The following is a 24402-nucleotide window of genomic DNA, read 5'->3' on the forward strand; positions in this document are numbered from 1 at the left end:
CCAAAACTCCAAGGTTTAGAAGCTAGGGTTCAAGAGCCTACCTCTTGTGCTACACCAAAGAGAAGAGGAGAGGGAGATGAAGTTGCCCAAAGCCATCTTCTTGATCTCCTTCTTCTTCTCCTTCCTTTCCTTCTCCTTCTTTTCCTTCCTCTCCTTCTTGTTCTTCTCCTTCTCCTTTCTTTTCTAGAGAGAGAGAGAGAGCAATGAGAGAGAATGAGAGGGAGAAAATGAGAGTGTGAGGGAGAGAGAGGGCTCAGCCCACTCTAATAAAGGCCATTTTGCATAAAAACTCCTCAACTTTCCATCAACTGCACAGCCCTTACTGGGCAGTTTTCGCGCGGAGGGACCGGTCTCCCCTACTTGGGACCGGTCCCCGAGAGCTTCCCTCGGGCACACGCGTTCAGGAACCTGTCTCTCCCCGGGAGACCGGTCCTCACCTGAGAGACCGGTCCCCGAGAGCTCAATTTTCAGGACTTAGCCAATTTTTGGCAATTCTCGCTGGGACCACGTTCGGAAACCGGTCTCTCTCTGCCAGAGACCGGTTGCCTTAAGCAACCCCGCTACACCCAACCGAGGGAACCGGTCTCTCACCTGCAGGGACCGATCCCCGAGAGCAACATCAGCCCAATGATGCCATTTGCATCATTAGCTCTCGCGGACTCAACTCCAAAGCACTTTTTATGTTTCGGACATTTCCAACTCCCACAAAGGGTGCACTCTCGTCAGTTAGTCGATGCTGGATGAAGTACAATTCTTGGATTTCGAGAATTCACTTCCTTACATCCTCTCCTCCTTAAAAGGAGTTTCGTCCTCGAAACTAACTCAATTCTTTTTTTTAATTCAAATTCGTACCTTACTCTTCAAATAAATGAGGATGGTGTTTTCTCATCAGATCCTCGAGTTCCCAGGTGGCTTCGCGATCCTCGTGATTGCTCCACCTGACCTTCACATAAGGAATTTCTCGATTCCTCAACTTTCGCACCTCTCGGGCGATAATCCCTACCGGAAACTCTTCATAGCTCAAGTCTCCTTGAAGTTCCGGCGGTTCATATAGCATTGCATGCTCAGGGTCGTGAATATACTTGCGAAGGTTGGAGACATGGAACACATTATGTACATCCGCAAGCTTCGGTGGTAAAGTAAGTCGGTAGGCCACCGTGCCGACTCGCTCCAATATCTCATATGGTCCAATATATCGGGGACTTAGCTTTTCCTGCACTCTGAACCGCTTCACACCCCGCATCGGTGAAACCTTTAAGAACACACGGTCACCCACCGCGAATTCTATATCTCGACGGCGCCTATCTGCATAGCTTTGCTGTCTCGATTGCGCTGTGAGCAATCTCTTGCGAGCAAGGCGGACTTTCTCTTTCGTTTCTCGCAACACATCTGGGCCGAACTCAGCGCGCTCACCAACATCGCTCCAGTGTATAGGAGATCGACACGTCCGCCCATAGAGAGCCTCGAACGGTGCCATCTCCACACTAGCATGATAACTGTTATTGTAGGCGAACTCGGCCATAGGTAGATGGTCACACGAACTTCCCTTATAATCAATAACACACGCTCGCAACATATCCTCCAGAGTTTGAATAGTTCTCTCTGTTTGCCCATCGGTCTGAGGATGAAATGCGGTGCTAAAGTCGAGCCGTGTGCCAAGGGCTTCCTGCAGGCTCTTCCAGAAGTGTGAAGTGAACCGGGGGTCACGATCCGACACGATCGACTTCGGCACCCTATGCAGTCTCACTATCTCGTAAAGATATACCTGCGCTAACTTGTCACCTGACCACGTGGTGTGGATCGGCAAGAAGTGAGCCGACTTAGTTAATCGGTCCACAATTACCCAAATTGCATCATGGCCGCCCGTTGAGCGAGGCAAGCCGACCACGAAGTCCATTGATATGTCCTCCCATTTCCAAACGGGGATTGGTAGGCTTTGAAGCTTTCCCGCTGGAAATCGACGCTCGGCCTTCACTTGTTGGCATGTTAAGCACTTTGCCACAAAACGTCCAATATCGCTCTTCATTCCCGGCCACCAATAGTGCATTTTTAGTCCTTGATACATCTTGGTGCCGCCCGGGTGATCAGCATATAGAGATCGGTGTGCTTCTTGTAGAATCAATTCACGAAGCTCTCCATCTTTCGGCACACACCATCGGTTTCGAAACCGAAGCGTACCATCGGCGTCTACCTTGAAATCGCCGCCATGCCCTTCCTCGATGTTTCGCCGCACCTTTTGGAGCTCTGGGTCTGCAGGTTGCAGATCTTTAATCCTCTCCAACAAGGTCGGTTGGACAACGAGTGCCACCAGCTGGGTTGGGACCTCGGGAGCGACCACTTCAAGGTTCAATCGCTCCATATCCAGCCAAAGGGGTGTTTGCTGGGTAACATCAAAAGTGAGGTTCTTCGCCGACTTCCTACTTAGTGCGTCCGCAACCATATTTGCCTTCCCGGGGTGGTAGAGGATATCAACATCATAATCCTTTAACAGCTCCAACCACCGCCGCTGACGCATATTGAGCTCCTTCTGTGTAAACAGGTACTTCAAGCTCTTGTGGTCGGTATAGATCTCACAATGGGCACCATATAAGTAGTGCCTCCACAACTTCAAGGCGAAAATCACCGCCGCTAGCTCCAAATCATGAATGTGGTAGTTCTTTTCATAGCTCTTCAGTTGACGGGATGCATAAGCAATCACCTTCCCGTTTTGCATCAATACACACCCCAACCCAAGATAGGAGGCATCGCTGTAGACTACGAAGTCTTCGCCCTGCACCGGTAGAGCGAGCACCGGAGTCGAAGTCAACCTTTGCTTCAACTCCTTAAAACTCCGATCGCACTCTTCGCTCCATACGAACTTGGTACCTTTCTGAGTCAGGCGGGTAAGTGGAATCACTATCTTGGAAAAGCCTTCCACAAACCGCCTATAATAGCCCGCAAAGCCCACGAAGCTTCGAACCTCCGTGACATTTGTTGGGCGCGGCCAATCCTTGATTGCCTCCACTTTCCTCGGGTCTACAGAAACTCCACCCGCGGAAATCACATGCCCTAAGAAGGCGACCTCGCGAAGCCAAAAGTCACACTTCTTCAATTTAGCATATAGCTTCTCTTCCCGAAGGACTTGAAGCACTGTTCTCAAATGCTCGGCATGTTCCTCGTCACTACGAGAATAGACCAATATGTCGTCTATGAAGACCACGACAAATCGATCCAAATACTTCTTGAAGACACGGTTCATCAAATCCATAAACGCCGCTGGAGCATTCGTGAGTCCAAATGGCATGACCGTGAATTCGTAGTGTCCATACCGCATGCGAAACGCAGTCTTCTGCACATCCTCCGGCTTGATCTTCAGTTGGTGATAGCCGGATTGCAAATCTATCTTTGAGTACACACACGACCCCTGCAACTGATCGAACAAGTCATCGATTCGGGGTAGTGGGTACTTATTCTTGATCGTTACTCTGTTCAATTCTCGATAGTCGACGCAGAGTCGAAACGATCCGTCTTTCTTCCTTACGAACAACACCGGGGCTCCCCATGGCGATACACTTGGCCGGATAAATTGCTTGTCAAGGAGGTCTTGCAGTTGACTCCTCAACTCCTTCAATTTCGCCGGCGCCATTCGATACGGAGCCTTCGAGATCGGTGCGGTATCGGGAACCAAGTCTATGACGAACTCGATCTCCCGATCAGGTGGTATCCCCGGCAACTCCTTAGGAAATACATCCGAGAACTCCCGCACCACCGATAGCTCCTCTATCGTTGGAGCTACCGCTCCACTTCCACAACGGTCGCTAGGAATGCCGTGCAACCGCTGTTGACTAATTTCCTTGCTCTCGTCGCCGACACCGTCGTGACGAAGCACGAGCTTTGACAAGCCCGATATGCGAACTCCTCTTGTCCTGGCTCACGAAATGTGATCACCCTGCTCTTGCAGTCGATCGTTGCGTGATACTTCGAGAGCCAGTCCATACCCAGAATGACGTCGTAAGCCTCAAGCTTTGTGAGTTCTAGCGTCCGGATAGGCATAATCCAGCCGCCTATTTGTACTGGACATGACGCACACTCCGAGTAGGTGTTAAACATTGACCCAGGGCCCTCCACTCGCTACTTGTCACTCGCTTCTATATGTATGCCATGCATGCGTGCGAATGATCTACTTATGAATGAATGCGTGGCTCCTGTATCAAATAAAGCCCTGGAGCGAACTCCGTCAATTAAAACCATACCTGCCACAAGGCGATGCTCCTCTGCCTCCGCAGGCTCCTCAGCTTGGACCTAAGCGGCGAACACCCGTCCGCTCGAGGCCGATCGCATCACTTCAGGTTGACGCGGCATCATCGCGCGTCCAATTGACGCGGCCGTCGGTGGAGCTCCTCCATAGTGAGCCGAAATCGCCGGCGCCGATGCAATCGAGGGGGCAGGTGAGGCTCCTCCTCCCGGGCAATTCGAATAAAGTGCCCCGGCTGCCCGCACTTGTAGCACTTGCCTCGGCCTTGTTCACAGCGCGAGACCGGATGGTCTCCGCTGCATATCATGCATCGCCGCACTCCACCGCCCTTCTATTGAGTGCGCGCATACTTCGGGGGCTTCTTGTTACGTGTCTGTCCCCCCGAACTATCGCCACCTTGGCGTTTCTTGCCCTTGTCCTTGGACTCGGCCAAAGCCTCACGCTTCTCTCGAACGTGGGCATCTCCGTGCTCCGCCCATAGGGCTCGATCAAAGACCTCCGCAAAGGTCGTGAGCTTAAGTATCTGCACGGCCTTATAGATTCCCGGCCGAAGTCCTCGCAAGAACCACTCGGCCCGGTCCTGGTCATCCTTCACAACATCCGGGACATAATCAATAAAATGGGAGAATTCTTGTTCATACTCCGCCACTAAACGGTCCCCTTGCTCTAGCTTGCGAAATTTCTCCTTGAGCTTCCGCTTCAATGTGTCGGGGAAGTAGTTGGCGAACATCTCCCGCTTAAATTCTTCCCACAGCATCGGCGGAAGGCCGGGAAGCCGATCCCATTTGATGCGCTTTCACCAAACCTTCGCCGCCTTCTCCAAGCAGTGGGTGGCGAGATACACCTTGTTCTTCTCCAAGGTACGCAAGTCATCGAAGAGGGTCTCCATCGAGTCGATCCAAGACTCGACCATCTCCGGTTCCACCTTCTCACCCTCAAAAGTTGGCGGATGGAACTTGTTGAACTTGATAAGAGCCGCGAATGCGCGCTCTCCCTCCACGTCTTCGGCCGACACATCGGGTATAGCCGATCCCGATGCCGCCTGTGGTGCGATCGCTGGCGGTGGGCGGGCCGTCACCGGAACCGCCGCTATGCCCTCACCCTCTGCCGCTCTAGGTATGTGAGTCGAGGGTGCGGGCGGACCACCGCCTTCATTTGCCGTCGCAGCCGCCGCCGCGATCTGCCGCTCCAATAGATCCTGGAGCCGCTCGAATCGGGTCTCCTGGCGCTGCACCACATTGGTTAGCGCGGTCACCTGCGCTTCCAACCGATCGATCACGCTCGGTTCCTCCTGCTCAGGCACCTCAGGAGTCGGTGCTGGGGCAGTTCTACGTGTGTAGCGTCTTAGAGACATTAGACCCTGAAACGCAAATACTCGGTCAGTCATCTTAACCAATTACCTCGTCGCATTTACGACACAAGACAACTCAACCACAAACTCGGGCGGAAGCACACAAGTGCACTCGTTCTAGGCTCTTGGTATCATGTCGTCGACCGCTGACACAACCACCTCAAGACAAGAACTCATACAACTTGAATCCGTCTCTAATCACAACTAGAGACATATACCAACTTCGACCCAATCGAATTAACTTTCGTCGTCGCTATAGGTTCACGTTTCGCTCACGCACCTATAACCTTAAGGCTTACCATCCTAGGGTCTCCTAGGTCATCCTAGACTCTCTCTTTACTTGCTCTTATCGCTCTGATACCAAAACAGCTGTCACGCCATGCCCCGAAACCACTACCAATTTGGCACGGTTCGGCCGCGGCGGCGGGCCGCCGAACGGACAGCTCATCCCCTGTCCGCCCAAGGCTCAGCAATAGGAATGTGTACAAGAATTTACCCAGAAAAATTAAATTCTATACATGCACATTCACCAGGGCACGAACAGTGCCAACAGTACGAGAGCAAGCAATCCACAAGATAAACAAGTGAAATAAAGAGAGTACCTTGCTAACTATTACAATAGTTCCAACATTCTCATTTACATCATTTTCTTTAAATGAATACATTTGTCATCCAAAATACATAGCTCTCCAAATCCTCACCTACAAGGAATCTCTCTCTCAATACATAGGTGACTGATGCAAAAAGGAAAGCTACTATACTATCACGGTCTCACTGGTCGGGCGCGACGCCCTTGCCGCTGTCCTCTCTCTGCAGCCTTGAACCTACCACTAGAAATAGAGTGGGGTGATAACTATCTTCCATAGTTCCCAGTGGGCTCGGCCGCCGACTCTGCCGATCTCCCCACTAGGTCCAAGTGGGCACAAGTAACAACAAATAGATAGATAGATAGATATGTATCTGAAAGCTGTAAATGGAATAGTAGGAAAACTATGCTACTATGCCCATAATCATGAATATGAATGCATGCATCATATAATAAAGGTTTGCTACCATGCTAACAAATTCGATCCATGTTCGAATAGCAATGTTCAATGACATTATTTAACCTTTACTCTTTCTATTTACCCAATCTGTGGCGAGACCCTAGGGCTCGCCCATGACTCACCTTTCAATCCCAAAGTGGGGAGGGAGCTCCAAGTGCACCCAAGCCAGGGACCGTCTGCAGACCTCCATGTGGTCCGGACCTCCAAGTGGTCCTAGTCGCACGACACTCCGGAGTGCTCGACGACAATCCCCTTCATGTGGGGATTGGATGGCTATACCATCCCAAACGCAGACTGTGAGCTAGATCTATCCTCTCCAAGTGAGGATGCCCTACATCTAGGGTCAATACCCAATCCAATCCTCTCCAAGTGAGGAAGCACTATACCTGGGGTCCACAACCCAATCAAATCCTCTCCAAGTGAGGAAGCCCTACCACTAGGGTCAATATCTCTTGCGGGATCATTTGTTCCTGACATTCATGCAACGCTATTTAGGTTGTCTAAATTCATTGTTCACAAGGCATCTTCTAAGGGATCCACCTATCCCTAGGTCCATCGACCTCTAGTGCCATTACACTACATTAATGCCACTCGTCATCATTCAATATTTGGATGCCACTCGTATGTTCTTTAACATTAACAATACTTTCTATGTCATCAACACCCCCATCGGGTTCATCTCTATCTTTAGCATCATAGGATCCGCCTTCCGACCCAATCCTCACCTATCTAGTTACCAAGCGTTCCAAGTACACTAGGTTATCATTTATAAAGCATAAGGAATGGTATTACTATGCAATCCTACAATGCAACATGAAGAGATGAGATTAAAATGCAATCTAACACATAGAAAGGAGTTCGAAAGCTTCGGGATAACACCCCCCACCTTTAATCGATGTAGAGGCTTGGAAAATCCTTCTCGGTGAGCTCTACGAAAAGGCTTTAGCCTTCCTCACCCGAATCAACACTAGCCCGGCCCGATTTTGCCTAGAACTTCACGTCGGTTCGCCGAATGCCGAAATCGACTTCGCCCCCGCGTTTTGTGACCTAACAATAGGGTTTCCAAGACTTCAAATGAGATCAATCTCATATTTTCACAAAAACCCCATTTTGGAGCCCTAGGTTTGCACCTATAGCAAACCACCCAAGAAATCCCTAAATTCTTGGGATTGATCTATTTAGAAGCTAGCTTAGGGTTCATTTGACCCATTCCAAAGCATCAAAACCCAAAACTCCAAGGTTTAGAAGCTAGGGTTCAATAGCCTACCTCTTGTGCTACACCAAAGAGAAGAGGAGAGGGAGATGAAGTTGCCCAAAGCTTTCTTCTTGATCTCCTTCTTCTTCTCCTTCCTTTCCTTCTCCTTCTTTTCCTTCCTCTCCTTCTTGTTCTTCTCCTTCTCCTTTCTTTTCTAGAGAGAGAGAGAGCAATGAGAGAGAATGAGAGGGAGAAAATGAGAGTGTGAGGGAGAGAGAGGGCTCAGCCCACTCTAATAAAGGCCATTTTGCATAAAAACCCCTCAACTTTCCATCAACTGCACAGCCCTTACTGGGCAGTTTTCGCGCGGAGGGACCGGTCTCCTCGACTTGGGACCAGTCCCCGAGAGCTTCCCTCGGGCACACGCGTTCGGGAACCGGTCTCTCCCCGGGAGACCGGTCCTCGGGAGACCGGTCCTTACCTCAGAGACCGGTCCCCGAGAGCTCAATTTTTAGGACTTAGCCAATTTTTGGTAATTCTCGCTGGGACCACGTTCGGGAACCGGTCTCTCTCTGCCAGAGACCGGTTGCCTCAAGCAACCCAGCTACACCCAGCCGAGGGAACCGGTCTTTCACCTGCAGGGACCGGTCCCTGAGAGCAACATCAGCCCAATGATGCCGTTTGCATCATTAGCTCTCGCGGACTCAACTCCAAAGCACTTTTTGTGTTTCGGACATTTCCAACTCCCACAAAGGGTACACTCTCGTCAGTTAGTCGATCCTGGATGAAGTACAATCCTCAGATTTCGAGAATTCACTTTCTTACGCTGGTGGTGGTACTACTGTAGCTGGTGCTGCCGCTGGAGTAGTCGGGGGTGGAACTGGCTGCTCTGGGGCGGTGCTTTGCGGCGAAACTAGCCTCTCGCACAACCTCTCCAACAACTCCCCCTGCCGCCTCGTCATCTCAGTCAAAGCAGCCAACTGCACACTCAAATCAGGGAATGCGCTCGCCTCCGGTCGGACACTCCGCTCTACAACGGGGGGTGTACTCACATCTGGTCGTGTACTCTGCTCTGCCTGTTTTGGCATCTCAGAAGGTCCCGCACAATCCTGTGCCAACTGGGCACGCTCTCGCAATGACGGTCGACTATGACGGCAATACATAGCTGCACGAAACAGAACGGGGTCAGATCAACCAACACTCTCGACCCAATCAACGAAAGTCCAAAAGGCGGCACTTGTTGCTCCTCAAAAGTATGTCGTCTGGAGCCAACATAATTTTGCAGGCCAAAACAAGCACTCCTTCAATCACTCACCCCACTCTAGGAGGAGTTTAAACAACTAATCATTGACTTTCGCGATAAATCACGCCTCTCGCGTCTCGCCTTCCTAAAGTTTGCAAAACTTAGGTTTCCTAGGTCCCAACGACCTAATACTGAGCTCTGATACCAATTTAATCTGTCACGCCCCGGATTACTCGTTCCCCAGGCACGCCGACCAATCCGCCGTATACAAAGAATTTTTCCTGTATACAAAGCGTAGCTGTATCCGAACACAAACAATACTACAACCAGCAGTATAGAGCTGTACTGAGAATAAACAGGTAGATAAAAATCAGTTCTATATACATACACAAAATCCTGGTACAAAAGGACTCGCTCTGGCGAGTTACAACAGCTGCATGTACATAAACTGGAAAGGAAACAAAATACCACTATCTACAGCAGGTGACCTCTATCACAGTGACTCGTCGGGTAGGGCTCTAGCTCGCGACGTCCTTGCCACGATCTGCCTCAGAAGCTGCAGCAGCCGGAACCGATAGCTCTGCAAAAAGAATAGTAACAACAGGGAGTGAGAACTACTGTAAAAACAAGTAGTCCTCAGTGGGTGCTGCTCTCAACACCGCTGGTCTACCCACTAAGTCTACAGGAGGAAGCAAAGATAGTAGAAAAAGCTGAAAATAAACTACAGCTAAAAGTCACTACACTATCTTGCTCTACTCTAACCAACTGTAGTAAATGTCAAAACTGACTCAATCTTACTATTTCACTCGGGCTGCCCAAACGGACCCACCCTGCCTGTATCCAGCTATACCGCACACCACCTCTAGGTAGCCGGCTCGAGAACTCTACAACAGAAACTGCGACACACATCGCACTGAAACCTCATTCCGGAATGGCATTCGCGGGCGCGACCCACGAGTTTACAAGTGTCTCTGCCGAGCTCATTCGGCTCTCACAGGCTAAAGTCAAGTAACCGGTCTAATTGGTCTAAAAACCATAAGTCACGTGCTCTCGGCACAATCTAATGCCAAAATGGCGATCCGGGTCCACCGTCAACCCCGACGGCACCCAACAGTCCAGAACAGTCTGAAAGCTACTGTAAAATTAGGCTCGGCATTCCAGCACGAGCGTAACAGCAATCTAAACTATCTGGGGTATCCACCATGCCTATACTGTGGCGATACAAAAACAACAATGGCTCTTAGAACTAAATCAGGTAGTTTAAACATATGACAGGTTCAAATCGCAGTTTTCTCCTAAGTCATATCCAAGTCCAACATGTGTAAGAGTAAATACAATGCAATACTAAGCTCCAATTCAGATTTGTAAAAGAATACATCGAATCCATGAATTGAGCCAAAGACGATATACCGAACGCTACAACAAACACATGTCGACTATATATGCATACATATAAGACAAACCGACGATAAACCCACCTCGATTGCTAATCCCAATCCGACGCGACGTCGAGAATGGCGGAATCGCACCCTCGCCCGGCCTCCTCGCGATACTACGACAACAAACGTACCCTCGAACGGTACCGCGGTGCGACGTCAACGACGATCCCCACCACCCGAAGCCTTCTCCACGTACGGCTCAAGAACTATATAGAAAAGAAATTAAAGCAATGCACCCCCCCCTCCCCCCCCTCAAATATTTAAGTTGATAAGCATGCATGGGGGGTAAGGTGCACGTGGCATCCTTATCCACAGCTAGCTTACCAACTCANAGATATTTAAGTTGAAAAGCATGCATGGGGGGTAAGGTGCACGTGGCATCCTTATCCACAGCTAGCTTACCAACTCAAAAAAAAAAAGAAACAAAATCAAGGATACTACAAATCCAACCATTCCGGATAGCACCACCCACCTCGTATCAATGTCAAGAAGCGAGAAATCAAGTGCCGCAATTTACCGTTGCCGTTTTGTCTCGACCCAAGCCTAACGAAGGTAAATTGGTGGTTTTCCTCAATATGATGACATAGCCTCATAGGAACTCCAATTTGAGTTGCCCCACACGTCGATTTATCCTTCAACTAGAGATTTAAAAGATCAATTTGATTCAAAACCTTAGAGACAAATGCCCCAAATCCAAGCCCTAGGTTTCATGAATATTCAAGAATATCAAAATCAATGGTAAACCCTTACCCAATCTAGCTTAAAATTATCTAGGAACCTCAAATACACTAATTGTAGAGATTTAATACAAACCATAACTCAAATCCACCAATCTCATCCTGGCCACATAACTCTCCAAGCTTAATCTACTATTAGAGAGCTCCAAGCTTAATCTCTAATTTCTCATCCAAAATCTCCTCTTTGGTGGAGAGATTTCAAGATAGGGAGAGAGATGTAAGCTAGAGGGAAAGAGAGAATCCTCTCTCCACTTCTCTCGGGTAGGGAGAGAGATGTAAGCTAGAGGGAAAGAGAGAATCCTCTCTCCACTTCTCTCGGGTTGGAGTGCACGAGTGAGAGAGAAATATGGCAACATATTGGCCCCCGAACACATATTACAATTTTCAGTTTAGTACAGTTCAGATCGATATATTTTGTTGGAGCCCTTCTGAATGTTTGTTTGTGCTCAAATTTGACAGTCAGGCTTGGTTAAAATTAATAAAAAGAACGTGATCTTAACTTTTCAGTTTTGAACTATTTTTGGTCACCGAAAAGTCTACCGACTAAAATCGTTAGCAGATAGCAGTCAGATTTTGTTTTTCACTTTTCGGGTATCGGAATGACATGAAACTTTAAATTTAGTTTCCGAAAAATAATTCCGACATATTCTCAAATTTTCATAATTTTCTGACACTGTGAATTTTCTGCTAAAAGATTCGCTCCGTTCCTTACAGAAAATTCTAAATCTTCTGTTTTTATTTCAATTTCACAACAAACTATTTCTAAATTATCTTTTATTTTTTTTCTAACCCAATAAAAATAGTATTTCACACTATTTTTATTTACACTTGATTTTACTAAAATATCCTTCAAAATCTGCATTTTGCAGAACTGCTGTCACACCCCAATAATCCCACATCGGATAGGAATGGGGATGTGATTGGATATATAAGAGACTTAGACACTAGTAATAATAACTGGACTTAAACATTTTGGGCCGGTGGTTGGGGCCAACGAGTTATTGTTGCTAGTGGGCTGGGTCGTTACAACTGCGTACGGTACTCGAGTTCACGTACCGGTACTCGGGTAGTTCCGGTACCCAGAGTCTAGTTCCTCAAAATCCGAACGTTGGATTTTCAAGATTTCTACAGCGTACCGGTACTCGGTTTCTGCTATCGGAATAGCGGGAATAACTTTCGTTATCTCTGCTTATACTCCAAAACAAACGAGGCCTTGGTAAACAAGTAGAGAAGACGAGAGAATCACGCTGTAGGAACCCTACAAACTATGCTTAGTTTTACTTTGTCATACTATGATTCAAAAAATTATATTTAATTATCTTGCGATGTAAAAAATATTCATTTTGCTACCCTATTTGATAGTTAATTTTTTAGATAAGATAAAGATAACACCACAAGATAGTTAAGTATAATTTTTTGAACCATAAGATAGGAATATAAAATGAGCTAAAGGGTCGAATTAAAAGTTTACCCAAAAACTAACTATACTAATTTTTCTCTCTCTCCCTCTCTCTTATTTATTAATGCATAAATTTATAATTAAATAAATAAAAAAACAAAAAATTATAATTCTAAAGCAAGTAGCCATAAAAAAAATAAATTTAATCTGAACTTTAATTTATATAAAAAATTATTTGTAATCTGAAAATTAATTATGGCATACAAATGAGCATATAAAAAAAAAAGAAGAAGAGATAATTGCATATGACTCCCTACAAAAGTGTCGAATAGCAAATATATCTCTACAAAATTTAAGTTATCTGATTTATCTGCTCAAAAGTCTTTCCATATGCAAATATATCTTTAATTTAGATAACCATGAGTTAGAAAAGTTAACCATAATTAGTTACGGAATAAAATAACTTTTTTACTCCTTATGTATATAATATGTATTTTACTGTTAAGTCCCCTCATCTTTTTTTACCCTTTTCTCTTTATCCATGGCGACAAAGAGACCTACGGTAGTGGCGACGTCGAAGGCAAGGCCCTCGGTTGCAACAAAAATAAGGTATGCCACACATGTCGCGGGGAAGGTGAAGAGAAAGAAAGAAAGATAGCTTTTTGTATGGACATGTTTGTAAGGATAAAATAGTCATTTTATACATCCACCGTTAAAAAATTAACGATGAATCAAATAACAGGAATATATATGAACAAACTAGAACTTTTTGATGAATATATTATAAATCAGAAGAATTTTAAAAGAATAAATTTGATAACTTAAATTTTTTATTTAAAGATACGTATGAAAATAATTCTAAAAAAATAGAAAAGCAGAAAAAAAAAAGGGGTAAACTTCAAATACCCCCTGTGGTTTTGCACTTTCTCACTTTAGTACTATGTGGTTTAAAGTGTATCAAGTTAGTATTCCGTGGTTTCATTTTTATTTTTTCGTCAGCTTCTCCGTTAATATTTTATTAAATTATATACAAAACACTTCAGATACCCTATCTAGGTTTATCAAATATTCACTTTAGTATCCTTTAGTTTTAATTTTATCACTAATTTAACGAAAAAAATTAGTGGAATCGATAATAAAAAGATAAAAATAAAACTACATATACTAAATTAATATACTTTAAATTATAAGGTACTTAAAATGAGAAAGTGTGAAACTCCTAGGTGGTATTTGAAGTTTCCCAAAAAAAAAGAGGAAAAGCTCTCTCCTCTAGCTAAGACTGGACTCTGGAGTACAGGTTTCTTTCCATTCTAGCTTCGACTGCTAGTCGCCCTTGTTCTGCCTCTTCTCAACTTCTGCTCTCTCTCTTTGTCTCTCTCTCTCTCGCTTGCTCTTCTGCCCTCTCGCTAACTCTCTGTCGCCGCTAGAAGATGTGGGGCAGCGCCGACGGCGGCCCTCCCGAGGTCACCCTGGAGACCTCCATGGGCCCCTTCACCGTCGAGGTCTTCCTTCTCCTTTTCTCTACTCTACTTCTCTCTCTCTCTCTCTCTCTCTCTCTCTCTCTCTCTCTCATTATTATTATTTTCTCTCTCTCCTAACAAGAAGGGGAAAATCTGACGCAGATGTACTACAAGCACGCGCCGAAGACGTGCCGGAACTTCATCGAGCTCTCCCGCAGAGGCTACTACGATAACGTCAAGTTCCACCGCATCATCAAGGTCCCTCTCTCCTCCTCCCCCCCCTGATGAACAGAGAACCCCTAAACTATGGGCCATTTTGAAATAGACACCCTTTCATCCATAAATTGTTTTGATTTGAGTTGTTTTTCTAGATTTATTTCGGCATTCGTCGCGATTAACAACTCCGTTTGCTATCAATCGCTGATCATTAACAAACTTTCTAGTTTTGTCGGTTGCCGAAGCGCTAAAAACAGTGTAGTCAAGAGAATCTGCAAGTTTATTGAAATAATAATGTCCAATTAATAGAAGAAACAGTTGAATGGCCTATTTCGAAATGGCCTGTAGTTGAGGGAGTCCTGTGTGTTTTTACCTTGCTTTTATATTATTTTTACTAATAATTAGTAGGATTACTGGACCAGGATTTCATAGTGCAAGGCGGAGATCCGACGGGAACAGGAAGGGGCGGCGAGTCCATCTATGGGTGAGCGAAATTGCCATATTTCCCTTTTAATCTTACGAACAAATGAAGGTGGAAACACCACTTGTTTTTGATGTCGATGTACTTCGGCTTTTGAATAAAATAGAAGTTCAAGTTGTTACTTGTATAAAAATGTTTGATATCTACATTGAGGATCAAATTTTTGTTCAGACTTTGTAAGTGTCTGCGAATGATATTTTTTTTTTTTTTTTTCTTCTAATTTTCGTATGGCCATGTACCTTTCAGTTAAAAACCTAATTTTGGAGTAATTATTTGCCTATTCCATGAATCATTATTCATTAGTGGGATATATTTGTACTGTAAATGCAACTGTAGACAAGCCCAAAAATTCCATATGATCTGCTGTTGTTGTACCTAAATGCCACAATTGGATATACTGATGAAGGCCTAGTCGCTACATCTCGACCTATGCGAAATTTGGACATAGGTCGACATGCTCTAGTTGGATGGAGTAATTCTACATTGATGGCAATCTGACTTATACACTCATGCCCTAACAAAATGAGAAACTTCTATACGTTGTGGGTATTCTCTCCATCCCATGTCTGAAGTAACAAGATTTGCAAGTGCAACTTTCAACTATATGCAAGCAAACAAGTGAACAACATATCATAAATATGGCGCTCTTTACTACATACTGTCGATGGGATAGATGTAGATATAATTATTGTATATCCAACTGGATGTGTCTTCGATACACTGTATTAAGAAGTTCATCCAACCAAAACCACTCCTTTGAACAGCGGTTGGTTTTGGGAATGTTTATCGCTTCTTTTCTTTTTTTCTTTCGGTTGATTTTGAAGCTTTGCATTGGATATGTGCAGGCCGAAGTTTGAGGATGAAATAAAGCCAGAGCTGAAGCACACAGGAGCTGGGATTATATCAATGGCGAATGCTGGTCCTAACACAAATGGCAGCCAGTTCTTTATCACCCTAGCACCTTGTCAATCACTAGATGGTAAGTTTGCTACTTGGTCCATTTGCTGGTACAGTGTGATTTGTTATTGTGGTTATTTCTTATTTGTCATTAAATAGCTGCAGCAAGGTCTTTCTTTACGGAGGTGTTCAGGAACTTTTTATTTATTTGATTAAGGTTGTCTTAAAACTGCACGGCATGATTGCCTGAAAATCCATCAAGTAATAATAGCACTAGTACATAACGGTCATTTATAGATGCCCAATACTGCTCTTCTTTAATGTATCTTTAATTCAATTTGGGTGTAGCATAAGATTTTTGTTGTCTTCTATTTTGCTGCTTATACAACACTTTCACTAAAATGCTTGAGTTGCAGTGATATGATTCAATCACCATGTTATTACTGATAGTTAGAGTTTAATCAATTGCTTCATTGACTTATACCATCCTACCTTTTCTTATATGGATCTCCTAGCAAAGTGACTTGTTAAAAAAGACTACTGAATATGAGATTTTATCAGTATTTTTTACATGTTGAATTGTCTTTATTTAAATCCCTAGTGTTTTAAGTCGATCGTTACAGACAATCCTTAGGGAGCATTTGGATCACGTTATCTAAGATTACTATGTATTAAAAGATTAAGGGGAATTTTATTAGTAATGAGATTAATAGGAAATGTATATTCTTGCATTTGATTCGCACAGTTATCTCATTGAAAATTACTAGGATTGTAAAATTACTGTGTTTGGTTTAAGAGTAAAATTCCAATAATGCAGACAATAACAACTATGATTTTCCACAATTACCCTTATGCGACTGGTCGATTTGAATATGCTGATTACACATATGCATTATTGGAACAAGTTCTAGATGAGGTTGGTGAGAAATTTGTGGTACAGGTAGTATCGAGCAGCGGTGAAAACTTCAAGAAAGTTGGCAAACTACTGATGCAAAGGCAACCGCACTTATTTTGGACTCTTTTTGCAGCGCATTGCATCAACTTAACAATGTCTGCCTTCGGTGAGATAAATTGGGTGAAGAAGATTGTAGATACTACACAAAGTGTATCCAAATATCTATATAATCATTTTTGGGTCCATGCTCTAGTGGAGAAATTCACTGGACGAGAGCTCATACGTCCTGGTATCACACGATTTGCCACAAATTTTTTCGTCTCTAAAAAGTATCCTTCAAAATAAAAATGGTTTAAAATCCATAAATCCATATTTGCATCAAATGAATGGCAAACATTTCGTTATGCCTCCACGGCTGATAGAAATTCGATTGAGCAAATAATTCTATCCACCAAATTTTGGAGTTATGTGAGAATCAGTGGATAATATGCAAGAACAAGCAACTCTGGGTGAAGAATCCCAAAATCCTGTAGATGAATCTAATGCAGAACTTGAGCATCTTATGCTAGGACATGGACATGGACATGGTCGGCATGTTGTACTCAAAGTCAATTCAGAAAAGAGAAGACATTGTCTACTGCAAAAAACCTTCAACAATGGTCGAAAGTGGTAAGGATAAAGAAAGTATGACATTAGTGCAGCTGATGCACTTCGCTTGATGTTGACAACGATACATCAACACCATGTCACCAACAAATTCTGGATTACCACGATTCAACTATGTGTAGTGATGATTATGACACCACCAATAGTAGTGGGATGGTGGCGAATTCATTACACCAACACAACAAAAGGGTGGAGGTGGTCTTATATTTACTGAAGAGCAAATTTACATTCATGCCACTCAAGATACGGATCATGAGTCTCGACCATGTTAAATATCTGGAGTGATACATGATCATAAAAGAAGTAATAGATCCCCATAACAAAATTATGGGGAGATAAGAGAGGGTTTAGAAGTGGTGTCAACTGGATTCCCATGAACGGATGACGATATGTGATCACAATTTGATAGTACTTCGATATCATCGTATTCCTCATATCAACATGGTTTTTATAGAGAGAGATACAATTACGATGCTGATGCATACTCTATGTTCGACTATTTCACTGCATCAATTCATGGCACTGAGAATGAATCTCCATCTATCTTGCATCAATTAGTGCAGCAATCACTCGGTTACTATCCATCCATACCTTCATATAGTGAAAGCTCATATGGTGAATCTATATCCACTATTACATATAAACATAGTGTTTACACTACATACCCACATTACGATTCTCCGATTCCATACCATCCTTATCTTTATGATGTTGCAGTCTATATAACAGTACAAGTGACTATTGTCCATTATATCCACGATCCAGTTGCATATACAGATTACGTACAACGATACAATGAGATGTACTAGCAATATATGACTTTCTCACAGTACTAGCAATATTTATATCAAAATTGTCAAATAAATCTTTTATCTGCAAATAACAATATGTCATATGATCCATTGCGACGATCTATGCAGAACTAAGTAGTTATCTCTCTGTGAAGATATAAATTTAAATAATTATTGTATTTGTGAATTTTATTATTGTATTTTAATTTTTATTTTCTATGAGCAATAGTTGTACTTTACATATAAAAAAATGTACCACTATATTAACTTATGAGTATAATAAGCTATACATAGTCAATATTCATAATTATTTAACTAAACATTTCAAAATAATATTATAAAAGCTTAATGGAACCAAAAAAATTAAAATAAGCCTATACCATAGCGTCCCATTAGAAGGGCATGCATATTTATTAGCACACAATCGTACCACGTGTCGACACGGAGGTGTGCCTGTATCGTACCATGCCAGACAACCATCGGCACGCTTTCGCCCAAAGCTGCTTGTTTTTGCACATTACCACACTAATTTTGAGACCTCTCCATATTCTCCTTAACCCAATTTCTTCATCACTAACTCTTGCTTCCTCAACAATAATTTTGAATGGTCGTTAAGAATCTCCAGATTTATCGAGCAATTGGTCCTCTTGATTCTCTGTCTTGTAGGCAATCAAGTATGGGGTCTAATTCATCATCGATAAAGCTTGCATCTAAGAGATTATAAGTGTTTAATTTCTTTTCCTTATCATACTCCTCTTGCATGCATCTTAAACGGAACCTCATATTATAGTGGACATAAACTAGCTTCTCTAATCGAGCATATGCTAATTGGTTACGCACTTAAGGTATGTATCAGTGCGAATGTACTTCAATTGCGTTCACATCTGTTAGACGTGGTCATTTGAGATAAAGCACGTACAACAACCTTCTTTAAATGCTTTGCTGATCCACCGTATTGTAGTCACCACTCAACTGTCCAACTAAAAATTAAAATTATAACAAATTAGGTTTACCGTTAAATATAAAATGTCTAAAATTATTGAGTTACTTACTGAGATCGGTATTGTGTCTCCCGTTAATTGCACCCGTTTTGCCCAAAGTTCCCGAGAATTCACCAAATATATTTTTTCCGTTATTATGATATTATAATAATGAGCAATCAGCATATTAATATATAATAAATTAATAATATATTGAAAAAGCTATTGTACCTCATTTATGTCAAGAGCGGATTGTTAAGGATTTCTCTAGGTTGGCGGATTTCATTTTGTGCTCAATTTTTCATAGTGGATTGTTTCGTGTGATCGGTCCCGTAGGTTTTTTACTCCGAGTTGGAGTTTTTTCACGTAAAATTTTGGTGTGTCGGTTTTATTTTTTCGCACTTGATTTTTATTTTGCATCGAGATTTTTGTTTTGTCGTTCACACAACTCCAAAATTTGGTAGACAAAATTATTTGCTCAATCAATTTTTCGATTTTTCATCAGTCGTGGAAGCATAACGAGATGTTTGCCATTCATTTGATGCAAATATGGACTTTAAACTATTTTTATTTTGAAGGATATTTTTTGGAGGCGAAAAAATTTGTGGCAAATCGTGTGATACTATGAAGTAAGAGCTCTCGTTCAGTGAATTTCTCCATTAAAGCATGGACCCAAAGATGATTATATAGATATTTAGATACATGTTGTGCAATATTTACACTCTTCTTCACCCGATTTATCTCACCGAATTCAGACACCATTAGGTTGCTGCAATGCACTGCACAAGGAGTCCAAAATAAGTGCTGATGCCTTTGCAGCAGTAGTTTGCCATGAGGTTTCCACCATTGTCTGATACTAGTTGTATTCCAAATTTCTCACCAACCTCACCTAGAACTTGCTCCAATAATGCATATGTGTAATCAGCATCTTCAAATTGACCGAGTTGTGGAAAGCCACCTTGCCATTGCAATAAATTAAAAACATTTATGATGCTCATTTTTGTTGGTCCTATCCAACTATCATACATCAAGGTAACACCATACATCTCCCGTTGTTGTTTGAAATTTTTTACCCATGCATGAATATCTTTGACCTTCGTGTCAAGGTATTTGTCGCTGATCTCATACGGTGGTTGGGGGTTCAACTCTTGGACCCTTCTTTTGTACGATAGTGATCATTGATCTATAATATGGATTGCTTGTTGCATGGGAAGGAACGTGACTAAAGTAAAAAAGAACTTTAACATTGCTCGACCAAGTCTCATTTTTTAATCTTTGTTTAGCATTTTATTTATGCGTTGTTGTTGAGCATCTAGGCCGAGAAATGTCAGTGGGTCTATATCTATAATTTGGAGCTTTTCCACCTTTTTCTTTTGGCCTTTTTTTTAATATGTCGAACAAGCAGCCAACAGAACCACTTCGAGCTAAACCTAATGGTGCAGAGCCAAGCCCAGACTCACAATTGGCATCAAACTAAGAGGGAAATTGTGCTGTCTTTGGACCATCTTGTTTCCGTTTTTCTTCTAGAGATGCTTCCATGACAGCTCTAATATCATCATCTAGTTCATCATTTGTACCTTCATATGGGTCAACAGGGGATACTCAATTGCTTGTTTATTTAGTTTATTTCAATCGTCCCTTGCTTTCTTTTTCTTTTACTATTTTTGTAGATTCTAATTTAGTTTTCATTGTATATCTTTTCTACTGAGGAACTTTTTAAAGTATTTCGCTATTTTAGAAAAACTCCTAACGATATGTTTCTTTAGGCAGGTGACAACCACCTATTCCAACCATATTATAGTAATTACACTTTCAATGAAATATGTTCTCACCAACGATTTGTCATTACTGTCAACCATAATCTTCTATCTTTTAGGTGGCATGATGATCCACACAACTTTTTTTTTACATAAAGACAACTATCGTAAAATCCATTTAAGAAAATTAGAAAAAAAAACAACATAATGAGAAAATCATATTTATCAACTTTAAAAATTCTTTTGATTTTATCATTTTTTTCAGAATTTTAAAAGTTATAAAATTATTTTTTCTCAAAATTTTTCAAGATCCATATATTGATCGCCGAGGGATTATATGATGACTAGAGCAAACAGAATAGGACAGCAATTACACCGATAATTTTTTTAATTTTGATTTTTTAAAAAATATTTATTAAAAATTTGAAGAAAATATTTTTTTTTCAAAATGTTGAGAAAAATTGTTAGAATTGATTATGTTTTAAAATTCTTTTGATTTTATCTTTCTTTTCTTGGAATTTGAAAAATTATAAAATTTGAAATTAGAGAAATATTTTTTCTCAAAATTTTAATGAATATTGGCAAGATTGATCCATATTGATTCGACGAGAGATTGCATGATAGTTAGATTAACTATAATAGGACCGCAATTGCTTCTGGTATATAAGCTTGATTGGGCTAGACATAATAACTGGGCTTAAGCATTTTGGGCTGGTGGTTTGGGCCTAGCGAATTATTATTGCTAGCGGGTCGGATCGTTACATTTGGTATCAGAGCCAGTTCACAAGCCGGAAGTGTGAGATGAGTCTTGGCTGAGCCAGGGTCGGTGATTGACAGGCTAAAGCTAGGGTCGGAATGACAAAGGCTAGCAAGACAAGTCTCACATCGCCTGGTGATCTTGGGCTGTGTATGTTTAGAGCTGATGAGGACGTCAGGGTCTAAATGGGGGGAGTCTGTGATACCCCAATAGTCCCACATCGAAAAATTGTTAGATCTATCTGTAAAAATTTAGCAATAAATTATATGACAAATAAATTAAACAAATTCAAGTATCAACTGATTTAATTTAGCTTTTAATTTTATCAGTATTTTCAATTTTCTAAATCCAAAAATAGAATTTTCAAGGTAAAAGTATTTTTGTCTTAAATCTCATATAAAATACTAGATCTATTCAAAATAATTAAAAATTTGATTATATAATAATTAAATCAAGTAGATCTATTTTCAACTTTTTGTAAACCATTGATAAAAAATTGCCTAATTTTATATTTCTTCAAAAAAAGAGCTTTACAAATTAGAAATATTGAAAATATATAAACTAAAATTTAAATTATAATTTTCTTTTTTACTTAATAAGTAGATCTTTGATTTGCTATTTCTTTATCTTTTTTTCAAGAGCGAAGCAATGAAAGAAGAAAAAAAAGGGAGTGAAAAATAGGAAGAAAAAATTGAGGACAATATGTAAGAAGAAAGGGAAATCGACCACAATAAAAGGTGGCACGAGTGGCATAGTGCCGCTATTCCCGTTTGGGTATCGTGCTGTCTCGCGTGATGCTCAAAAAGTTATTGTGAGACTCCAGATAGTTTTATGTATAAGATATAATAGGCTAAATCTCTTAATCCGACTATAATATTTTGGGTGGTGGTTAGGCCCAAGAGGTTAATGTAGCAGGAATTAAGGTTGAAATTTTCTTTCAATGACGCCTGTGAGATTGGCTTTTTACTGATCTAGGCAATTCTTAGTAAAATTTGACATCTTACTAATTCTCCTATTTAACTTTTTACTCACTGTCATAAAATCATTTTGTGGCTAAATTTAGTGGTTCGAGTTGAGAGCATATACATAATGTACTCTCAGACCAAATTTTTGCTAGCTATCAATGTGTTGACATGTTATTGTAAAATCCTTGCAAGATAATATCATCGTAACTGTTCAAATAGAGCTAAGAATAATATGGTACTAGTATATCTATATAAGAGAGAGAGAGAGAGAGAGCGCACGCAAAGCTAGAATACTTTCGATAGTAAAGGAAATGGTGTTTACTATCTACTTTTTGACCCTTGGATGCCTTGGGTTTAGTGGTGGTAGGTAGAATAGTATTTGATCCGAGGGCTAAAAACTAGATAGCAAACACTATTCATCTGCTATCAAAATTAGCATAGATGACTATATAGATATGTAGCACAAAGTCCGACCACTATACTTTTATGAGTACGACCGCTTTCGTACTCACAAGTCGTTTTTGATGATATAGTTTTTGAATCGATGATGCATACCATTAGATGTAATTTACAGCATTTAAACATTCTAGAAAGCAATTTTTATAATTTTTGGATATCATGTACCTTACTATCAAAAGGCCTCAAAATAGACAATTTTAACAGTTTGTACGGGACGTTTCCTAGTTTAACGATGGAGAAGAATTGAAATTGGTTGAATTTTTTATGGAAAATCTATTCACTATTTAGATCAAGGTCAATAACTTCAATATTGAATTGAAGAACGCGATCCACTATTTTTAGGAGGCTGTTCGATTTTGTTCATTTTATACCTTCTTGATGGACTCTATTATGATTTTGAGAATTATGAAATTTGGTTTCGAGGTACTTCCAATTCTCTGGATCATATTGAACTGTATGGATCATCAAATTGGAAGCTTTATCATCAAAAATAACTTATGACTATGAAGGCCTCCGTATTCATAATAGTATAGTAGCTCTACTCACATAAAGAGTCCAGATGGGATATTTTTAAAAGCACCAAATGCTTAGTGCTATTAACTTTTTGGCCCTTGGACCAACTTCTTGGCCCTTGGATCAAGCCTTTCTGCCATTGGATCAAAAGTCAATGAGAGGGCATACTCAATCACTGTAGTGTTCACTTTAGAGTATAGATGGAGCTCTCATGTTACAATATGTGCTCCAGTAACACTCGAGGAATGCAATGATAAGTCAATTCCTTTAACATGGCTGAGTATGTCATGGTGGTTTGGCTTAGCATCTTTATTAACATCTAAATCCTCGAATTCTATTTTGTCTAGATTGGACTTTCTTTCCTGCTACAAGAGCACTTCTGAAAAACTTCACGTGATGTACTGAAAGATGCTCATTCAAAATGGAAATTGCTACTGGAGTTAAACTACCACGAAGCTTATGTGGATCAACATGAAAGATGGTTGAGACTTTCTCGCGTCTTATCCCCTATAGAGAATTATGCAAAAGGGTTGATTTTGTACATTAGCAACAGAAGGGAAATATTACGCACGACTACTGCATAGTTGTATAGGGACTGTAATGACAGCTTCCAATTGAGTCAGATATGTTCATAGCACTGGCCATTAGTTGCAGTATGTATGTTGTGTATTGTGGTTTCTTTATCCCTCTCATTTAAAGCGTCTTGGACGTTTAATTATTGGACACTAGTACGAAAATTTTTGAAGCTTAGTCTTGCGCTATGAGGTCCAAACCGGTTTGTTATTCCACTATGGGAATGATTGTATTCATGTTATTCCACTATGGGAATGATTGTATATGCCAGCTTCCAATCTGCCAAGTTTAGACATTACATAATAGGTTTTCGACAGATGAAGTATAACAGGGTTTGCGATATTTCTG

The 24402-nt window shown here is 41.6% G+C and overlaps 1 protein-coding gene across 2 annotated transcripts in view; it reads left to right on the plus strand.

The window, feature by feature from the left end:
• Positions 13917-24402, plus strand: part of LOC109719567 (peptidyl-prolyl cis-trans isomerase CYP18-2) — a 44624-nt gene continuing 34138 nt past the window's right edge. The window contains exons 1-4 of one of the 2 annotated variants that reach the window (XM_020246339.1): positions 13917-14146; positions 14267-14362; positions 14743-14804; positions 15647-15780. In XM_020246339.1, the coding sequence (XP_020101928.1) occupies positions 14075-14146; positions 14267-14362; positions 14743-14804; positions 15647-15780 (364 nt within the window). In that variant the 5' untranslated portion in view covers positions 13917-14074. The remainder of the gene's footprint in view (positions 14147-14266; positions 14363-14742; positions 14805-15646; positions 15781-24402) is intronic. The other variant, XM_020246331.1, reaches the window with a different exon arrangement.

The sequence above is a fragment of the Ananas comosus genome, linkage group 1, assembly GCF_001540865.1.
Source record: "Ananas comosus cultivar F153 linkage group 1, ASM154086v1, whole genome shotgun sequence".
NCBI classification, from domain to species: Eukaryota; Viridiplantae; Streptophyta; class Magnoliopsida; order Poales; family Bromeliaceae; genus Ananas; species Ananas comosus.